This window comes from Pteropus vampyrus, unplaced genomic scaffold (genome assembly GCF_000151845.1).
Source record: "Pteropus vampyrus isolate Shadow unplaced genomic scaffold, Pvam_2.0 Scaffold34, whole genome shotgun sequence".
NCBI lineage: Eukaryota > Metazoa > Chordata > Mammalia > Chiroptera > Pteropodidae > Pteropus > Pteropus vampyrus.
In genome coordinates, this window is record NW_011888815.1 from 7,223,706 (window position 1) to 7,232,797 (window position 9,092).

At 56.8% G+C, this 9,092-nt stretch overlaps 1 protein-coding gene across 1 annotated transcript in view; it reads left to right on the forward strand.

Annotated features, from left to right (window-relative positions):
• Positions 1-9,092, forward strand: part of LRRK1 (leucine rich repeat kinase 1) — a 119,477-nt gene that overhangs the window by 76,542 nt on the left and 33,843 nt on the right. Inside the window, exons 8-12 of the mRNA XM_023529015.1 lie at positions 535-662; positions 767-933; positions 1,764-1,901; positions 3,673-3,785; positions 4,756-4,885. Of these exons, the coding sequence (XP_023384783.1) occupies positions 535-662; positions 767-933; positions 1,764-1,901; positions 3,673-3,785; positions 4,756-4,885 (676 nt within the window). The remainder of the gene's footprint in view (positions 1-534; positions 663-766; positions 934-1,763; positions 1,902-3,672; positions 3,786-4,755; positions 4,886-9,092) is intronic.

Below are 9,092 nucleotides of genomic sequence, written 5' to 3' on the forward strand. Positions count from 1 at the left end.
GCTCCTGTTTTTTGGGGGGTGGGGGTGCAGGACTTGGGAAGAGCCTCGAGGCTGCGTGGGAAAGGGAAGGACATCACCTCAGCGAGGGAGGTACTGGTGACACATACCTACAAGGCCTCACTCCCCGAAGGATCTGAGCTGATTTCGAAAGCTACGTCTCTAAGCCACGTCAGAGAGAAGAATGCCAGAAGGGGCCCGGGGTCGTCCGCGGCTCATGGCGAAGAAGCCTCTGCACGCGGGAATCTGACGGACGGTGTCGTCCGAGTGGGGGTCTTGGCCAGGTCGCGGTCGTCCAGCCGTGACGGCACCTGCCCGTCTTGCCGTCGCATCTGTGAGAGGCTTTGTCCCATCGGGCAGCGAGGCCAGGGCCCACCGAAGGGATGGGACCTTTTCGGCCTGCACAGGACCGAGGAACCGTTCGTGCGCCGAATAGACATCACGTCGCTCCATTTTCAGGGCGTAGTTGACAGAAATACGCAACGGGCGCTTCGCCTCTTACCTCTGACGCCCCGCCTCCTTCTTCCCCGCCCGCAGGCTCCTGGAGATAGACGTTTCCAGCAACAAGCTGTCGCATCTGCCTCCCGGCTTCCTGCACCTCTCAAAACTGCAAAAACTGACGGCGTCGAAAAATTATTTAGAAAAACTGTTTGAAGAAGAAAGCAGTATGTTCCCCGCGACTTGGCGTGTCCGTCTTCTTCTCGATGGGGGTCATTTCGCTTTTACCCATTTAGGCGTGTTTTTTGTTTGTTCGTTTGTTTTTCCTTAGCCACCGCTAACTGGATCGGCTTGCGGAAGCTGCAGGAGCTGGATCTGTCTGACAATAAGCTGACGGAGCTCCCCGCGGTTTTCCTTCACTCTTTCAAGTCTCTCAGTTGCCTCAACGTCTCCAGGAATAACCTGAAGGTGTTCCCTGACGCCTGGGCCTGCCCTCTGGTGAGTACCGTGCGGGAAATCCCAGGGGTCTCTCTCGGGCACTGTCCCCCACACCCTCCCCCTCGGGGACCACGCCGGGTGGCAGGATGGCGGTTCCCATCCTATAGCCTAACAGTATCACTCAGTATCCAGCAACTAAGTGTCTCAGGCAAGTAAGTCACCCGAACGCCAGCCCACCTGGCTCGGGGCTCGAGATTCACACTGTGACGCCCACAGAATTTTCCAGTTAGAGCTTGCGTGTCTGGCACAGGATGACTCCTGCCCGAAGGCGGGTGGGGGGAGGTGGTGGATTCCTTTAGGACAGCTGTAAAATAAGAAGAAAGGAGAAGAAACCGTCTTCACCCGTCGGACTGCCAGTTAATGGTGGTTTTGCTTCTTGGGGAGTTCGCTCGTTAAAGCCATGGAACAGGATAAAGAATATTTGTGTTTTATTGCTGTTGGTTGTCGACCAGGAAATTCTCCATCACCCGCGTTCGTATTTCCAGTTGAAACACATGTGTGTGTGGGAAACTGGCTCCTCTCTAGAGCCCAGGCCTGAATTGTCCCATTATGTCCAAGGACAATGGGCCAGATGTTCTGGAATGAAGGGCCTCGAGCCACCTTTGTCCCCCCACCCCCACCCCCCCCACCCCCACCCCGGCAAACTGTTCTCTGCCTTGGAGCACGGATGAGAAATGGACAGCCACAGTTTATAGCCTCTCGACTCACCGAGTCATATTTATGACACAGCCGGAGTGTCGTGGTTTTATTTTAAAATCGAATTGGGAGAGTCATCCTCGTGTGCCTCACTGCACGGAACCAGCTAACGACGCTCTCATTCTCGTTCTCAGAAATGCTGTAAAGCACCCAAAAATGCGTTGGAATCTCTACCAGACAAAATGGCCGTGTTCTGGAAAAACCACCTCAAGGACGTGGATTTCTCAGAAAACGCACTCCGAGAGGTCCCCCTGGGGCTTTTCCAGCTCGACGTAAGTCTCAGGGCGCCCTCATTCCTCGTTCTCAGCCCTCGTGAGAAAGTCGTGCCCCTGTCGTGAAATCTGGGCGCTTCTCCTGAGCTGCTGAGACCAAAAAAAAAAAAAAAAATTTTTTTAAAAAGTCGAAAGAGAAGTTCAACTGCCGAAAACGTGGGCGCCGTCGTAAGTGAAAGTTGGGGTGAGAATGTGCAGAGCAGCTGCAGCCGGGCCTCGGGCGCTTCTCCGACACTGAACTTCGTGGGCGTGGTCCCGGCGCCCCTCGTTGGTTCCGAGCCCCCGAGCCCCGAGCTCTGCTGGCGTGTGAAGCCCAGAGCCGCGGGGACACTGCCCTTCGGGGCTTCTCATCCCCGTGTCCCTGCCCAGAGGGGACAGGACTGGAATTCCTGACGGGAACTCAGGAAGGGGCCCTCTTCCAGAGGAGTCTCATGGGTCCTCCTCGCCGTGGTGGGTCAGCACCTGTCTCTGCTCCCCCCACACAGGAATGGGGGCCCCTCCACGCAGAGCACGGGGCACATTCGTCACCTGGCCCTGGCACCCAGACCGGCCCCAGAACGGGCATCGGGGCAGAGTGCACGGGCCATGGCCCCAAATCCCACCATGCCGGCCCCCCGGGACCCCACAGGCTCCCCTCCAAGGCCTGGAGAGGTCCCCCCACATGCAGGGATCCCCAAAAGGCAGCAAGGGCCCCCTTAGCATGCGTGTTCTCGAGGACGAGGGCCATCAAGTCATAGGCGCCTGGGCAGAGAAGGGACCCCGAGCATGTCCACTGTGGGGGGCGGGGGGTAGACACAAGTCACAGCCACCCGCAGGGCACGCCTGGCCAGTTCACGTCCACCCCTGACCTCTGCCCTCGGGGTGAGCCCGTCCCGGGTCTGTTTCCCGTCCCCTCACACCACCCAGCACCCGACTTGATTTTGGCGTTCCTTCCTCCAGGTGGGGATTGGGGGGCCTCCGATGGGCATTGGGCGGACAGGCTGGCTGCGGTGGGTTCTGGTGGTGGGGGAGTGGACCCCTGAACAAAGTTGGTGACAAAGCGTGCGGGATAAGGAGCTTAAAGTGGGATGGCCTGTCCCCTCCCCTCCGTGGACAGGCCAGTTGGTGTCCCCGGTGATGGCCTCAGGCTCGGGTGGCCCCTGTCCCCGTCCTCTCGGTGGAAGACGTCACAAGTCTTCCGAGGGTAGAGCCTTCCTCCGCAGCACCCGGGTTTGCGTGTGGGGCCCACAGGCAGCGGCGGACGTCGGGGCCAGGGGCCGGGCGGTCAGCGAGGGCACCACAACCACATGGCTGGCCCTGGGCACGCGGCGAGCGGACAATGAGCAACGGGGGCAGGCCACCTCGGTGTCATCACTGCCACCCTGGTCCTCTCTGGGATGTCACCTGAGCCCACCCAAGGAGGCCTCATCCTGTGCCCCTCCCATGGTGACACCGTGGCCTCCAGGACCTTCAGAGGTGGCCACTGTTCCCAGGCCGGGCCCACAGTAGTCATCACTCTCACGAGGCCTCCTTCCATCCTGGAATAGTTTCCCCCCGGGGTCTCGAGGGAAGGCCCCCTCCTACGAAGGTCCCTGGTGTAATTTCGTGAGTTTTAAGGCTCTCTGGAGCCCACTCCACTGAGACCGGCGAAGCGGGACCCGTTACAATCACTCGGGCCCATTTCCTCAGAGAACCGACCTGTCTCCTCGGTTCCCCCTCAGACTGGGCCTCGCGAACGTTTGTGCTGGTCACGGCATCTTCGCCTCCCTCTCTCTCTGTCTGCCTGTCCCAGGCCCTCACGTTCCTGAGGTTACAGGGAAACCAGCTGGTGACACTGCCACCTCCGGAGAAATGGACCTGCAAACAACTCAAAACCCTGGATCTCTCCAGAAACCAGTTTGGCAAGTAAGCGAGTCCCCGGCCCCGGCAGGCTTAGGAAGTGCGTGAGCAGGTCCCTGGGCGACCCCGTGTGCTCGTCAGGGCGGCCGAGATGTGACGAAGGGCCACAGACCAGGGCCCAGACAGCGGACGTTTCTTTCCTCACAGTCTGGAGGCTGGAAGTCCCTGATCGAGGCGTTGACAGAGCCGGTCTGTTCTGAGGCCTCTGTCCTTGTCATGTGTTCGTCACCTTCGCCCTCACAGGGTCGTCCCTCTGGGAGAGTCTGTGCCCTGATCTCCTCTGAATCACCTCTGTAAAGACCTTGTCCCTAAATAGAGCCCCATTCTGAGGGCCCCGGGGCTAAGACTTGAGCGTATGAATTTCGAGGACGGGAGGCCGTGCCCCCGCATTCCTAACTCTCAGAGGTGGAGAATGTTCTCGCTTCAGCCCACCCGGTCATCTGTGCAAAAGGTTTTGCCAATCGCGAAGCAATATGCATACAGATTAAATAAAAGGGTCCCCTACCCAAGGTCTTTTCATAAAAGGAGAAAATCTGGGCATGTGCCCAGCCGGCCCTCGGGGCCTGGGGACCAACCACCGTGGTTCACACGAAGGCCACTTCGGTGGCACCTCACGGAGTCTACACCCCAAACAGAGCTCCCCTGAGAGCACCCCAAAAAGTAATGGCTGTTGGGCTGGGCACAGAAACGCCCACCCCTGCCCGGAGTGGAAAAGCTCAGGCATGGAACCGCCTGTCACACCTGCATTCGACAGTTTTTCTCCGGACAGTTTTCCCCCAAAACGCTTCGAGCACAGCAGGTGCCATCAGCAGGTCGTGGCCTTCGACGCTGACACGTCAGCTGCAGGGGGGCCCCACACCTTGCTGATGAAGTTTCCCCCTTATTTCTGCGTGCCTCGGCCTAATGCGGTCACAGCCCCCATCCCGAGGTCTTCGTTAAGCCTTCCTCAGATGCCGACGTTTCTTCCTCCCTCCAGAAACGAAGACGGACTTAAAACAAAGCGCATCTCCTTCTTCACCACCAGGGGCCGCCCGCGCTCCGGCACGGAGACAGGTGTGTGTTGGGCTGGGAGGTGCGGATGCTGTCGGGTTCTTGCCCCCTGCTCCGCCAGGGGCCTCGCCCTCTAGGGCAGCCGTCCCCAACCTTTGTGGCCCCAGGGACCGGTGCTCCTGTGAGAATCGAACGCCTGAGGGTGTGAGGCGGAGCTGAGGCGGCGATGCTGGCGCTGGGAGCGGCTGCAGAGGCAGATGACGCTTTGCTGGCTCGCCCGCCGCTCACCTGCTTTGCGGCCCGGTTCCCAACAGGCCATGGACTCGTACCGGTCCGCGGCCCAGGAGTTGGGGACCCCTGCTCTATAGGGCTTTCCCGCAGTGCCCCGCGGGAGTGCCAGAGATGACCATATCTGACCAAAAACCCTGGAAGTGAGGCTGTGTCCTTCGCTTGTGTGACGCGTGTGGCCTGAGGTACCCTGAACCCCTGTCCCGTTTGTGGTCTGACGAGACTAGCAGCCACCGTGTGCGGGTGGCCTGCGGTGTGGGCGCTCTGCCCTGCACACGTCACAGATGTTAGTCTTTCTCGAAGCCTCACAAGGTGAGATGTGCATTTGGTTCCCCATCTTGCAGATGGGGCCACCGAGGCCCCCAGAGCGTCTTGGGCCTCCTCACCACAGCGCAGGGGCTGGGGGCCTCGACAGCTGAGCGGTGCTTCCTCGCCGTCTGGAGGCTGCGGGCCCGACGTCAGGCCACCAGCGTGGTCGGCTCTTCCTGGCTCGGTCTCTCTTCCTGGCTTGCAGATGGCCACCTTCTTGCTGTGCCCTCACGTGACAGAGAGAGAGGGACCAAGCTCTCTGGTGTCTCTTCTCATGAGGGCACTAACCCCACCAGGGGGCCCACCCTCATGGCCTCGTCTAAACCTCGTCACACCCAGAGGCCTCACCTCCCAACACCATCACGCCGGGGGTTAGGACTTCGACGTGTAGACTGACATCGCCACGTGGCTGCTCAGCAGCCGAGCCGGGTTTCAGCCCAGCATGACGGGCGCCAGCAGAGCAGTCCTGCGATGTCCTCAGCCACACAGCGGGATCAGGCGAAGTCCACGTGGGAACATGGCCATCCTCGGCCCCACGGGCTGTCCTAGGCTGAGATTCAGGAGGGCTTGGGGTCTCCCCCCAAACTCCTCGGAAACGGAGCTTTCCCTAGAATGCTCGTGCTGTTCACACAACACGGCCCGTTCGGCAGAGACTATTTTTAGGAAAAAGGGTTCTTCTTGTTCATTATCTTCGGTCAGGTGTCGACCTGACCCTCACGTGAAAACCAGCCCTGAGAGCTGAGACTTCTAACGCCAATGGTGCCCTCGGCATGCTGTCCCGTGGGACGGGAGCCGGTATCTAGGTCATTTTAAATGTAGTATAACTCTTGGGCTTTAATAGGTCTATATTGTCACGTGGTCCTAAGCGCAGATGGCGTGAGGTAGGGATAAGAAAGGCCACAGAGGCCAAGACATATTTGCAGGAGGTGAACAAAATACTCTGTCCGCCTGTGGTACTTTTCGATGGCTTGCCGTGCATGTGTGTATACACACGATGTGCACATATGAGTCACGTGTGTGTTTACATGTGATCGAAACCGTAACACATCCCCAGTGAAACAGATGAGCCCAAAAATTGACCTAAGTCAACATAGGACTTTATGACGACGGTGACGTTTCCGTTTTGTGGGAAAAGAAATGTTTTATTGTTAGAATAAGGAGTGTAGGTGTAACCACTTCTCCAGGTAGAAAGGGACAGACAATCACCACGCTAGACTCTCAACCTCACGTAAACTAAAAAAGAAATTTCCGTGTGGATTTTAGATTTAAGTATAAAATAAAAACTAAAATAAAATAACATTTAAAAAGCTGTATGTATAATTAGGGGGTGGGAAAGACCTTAAAAGCTAGCTGAGAAATCCAGAAACGAAGGCCGAGCCCAGACGTAGGGACTTCTCTTGGAAGGGACGAGAAACAGTCTCTCCCCACGAATGCGAGAACCAGACTCCGGGCTGCAGAGAGTCGCTGGCGTGAATCTCGCTCAGGCCGTGGGTTGAGCATCTGACATTCGGTCGACTAGAAGGCCGTCTCCAGCTTTAAAATGCGGACCACGCACGAGCGTGTGAGGAGGTGGGCTCAGCCACTCCCTCGTGAAGCCACCAGAGCACAGGGCACACGGGGGAAGGGACGGGCAGCGGTTCTGGAGGATGACTTGCTGGTGGCCAGCGGAGCGCATCTGGGGAGCTAGACGAGGAGGCCCCCCCCCCCCTGGAACGGGCCCTGGCAAAAGGGAAAGGGAAAAGTGGCAAAAGAAAAAAGCCCCCTGAATTTTTTTTATTTTCGTCTAAAACGTCGAGGCCCACACCTGGGTAAAAATAAGGAGGCCTGTTGCGAACGCTTTTCCTCAGTGGGGTTCGTCTCTCAGGGCTGTTGATCCTTGGGTGAGGAATTATCTATAAAAGATAACTTGTTTGCAGACGGATCGTAAAATTCCAAGTAAAGTTATGTACATTCGAATGGTCATATTTGTGCGGTGGCCTCGTCCAAAAATAATTTGGATGGCTGTTTTTACGGTAAAATTCAGACCAGCGGAGTCATAAATAACTTATGAATAAATAATTACAGGTCATAAATACTTCGAGCTGTGCTTCCTGGGCCGTTTTTACGGTCCCCACACTGGGCCAGGAGGTCTGTGACAGGTGTTACTGCTGCCCGTACTGCTTGTTGTCTGTTCCCTCCGTCTGTTAGTTAAAGAGGTTTAATAAACACCACGGCAAAAATTTTGGAAAGCCTCCAGGGCCAGGTATTCAGAATACGTCTCCGAGAAGCAATGAGCCTCATTCCGTTCTGATGTCCACTCAGTGTGAACGAGGTCAGGTTCAAGTTGGTCATCCGGTGTCACTGAAAAAAAGAAGCATTTTTTTGGACACTTTCTTGTGAAAGGTCTAGCACAAAGCCGTCTCTGAGAGCCCCCTGTACCTCTCCTTCCGTAAAGGCCTGTGTGCGGAGCCCCCTCCAGCAGCGCAGCTCACGGGGCGGGTTTTCCAGGCGCCGGTTTTGCTGTTCCAGAACGTTCTCTGATGGCGGGTCTCCCCATTGCCATTGACACTGCAGCTCCGTGCGTGGAGGAAAAGCCCGAGTCCGCGGTGCCGGGGTCAAGGGCGCCGGAGCTTATCGCTTCGCCCATCAAAAGATGCTGGCTTCCCCAACTCGCTCATCCGCCTGGCAGGGACCGGGCGACAGGGCTTTGAGGCAGTGAATTCTCCAAGCTGAAAAAGGACCTGGGGGTGCCGTCCTGCCCCCTCGCGCTGCCCGAGGAGGGAGGAAAAGGCACCTCAGAGATTCTGCTGAAACGCAAACCTCTGATCCCCCCGTCACACTGAACGATTCCAGGCTCCGGGCCACAGTTTTCCTGAACTCACACCGTGCGGTGCCCATGGAAACGGCAGCGTTGACGTGATTTTAATAGTGATCTCGTCATTGGCCTAATCAACGAAGTCACTGAAATCCTAGGAGTTGGCTTGTTTTTCAGAGAATCCCGTCTTAGGAAGCATGAAAACCAAACCCGTGTTATTATTTTTTTAGTTACGTTTTTTAACTGAAGGAGTAATTCATGTACACGGTAAACATTTTTGAGCAACACCAAAGTACTCAGCCTCCCAATAATGTCCCTTCCTGGGAACAGCTGTGCAATTTCATGAGTCTTTAAGAACAATTATGCTGTGTCTAACGTACACGTGTAACGTTTACATATGTGTATGTGCATGTGGCGTGTACACATGCCTGCAACAGCATGGAACACGTGCATGTGTGTGTTGTGTGCAGGTGCCTGTAACATGCAACATGTGTGTGTGCTTGTGCTTGTGACGTGCATGCGTGTGTAGTATGTGTGCATGCAGATAACACCATATAGCATACGTGTGTGTGTTGCGGTGTGTACACACACATACACACATACAGACACGCATGAACGAACTCCACGTGTGTTTGCTCACACGTCTGAACATGTTTTGAGGTCCGCAGATCAAGCCTTCTAGATACCTTGACGCCGTGCGTGTGTTTTCAGCCGTCCGGTGGCACCCGGGCACCTTCCCGTGCTTGAGGTGGTCGTGTGTCACCCCATCACGCTAGGCTGTCCTCTGTGTTTGCTGTACCAAACTGTGCCACCGAGCGTGCTTGCTCTCCCTTCGCTGCCATGCGCAGAATCAGAATCTCCGGCTGGCGGCACGAGCGTCTTACCCTGCGGCTGCCAGGGCCGTAGATCCAGGGCCGTAGATCCAGGGTCGT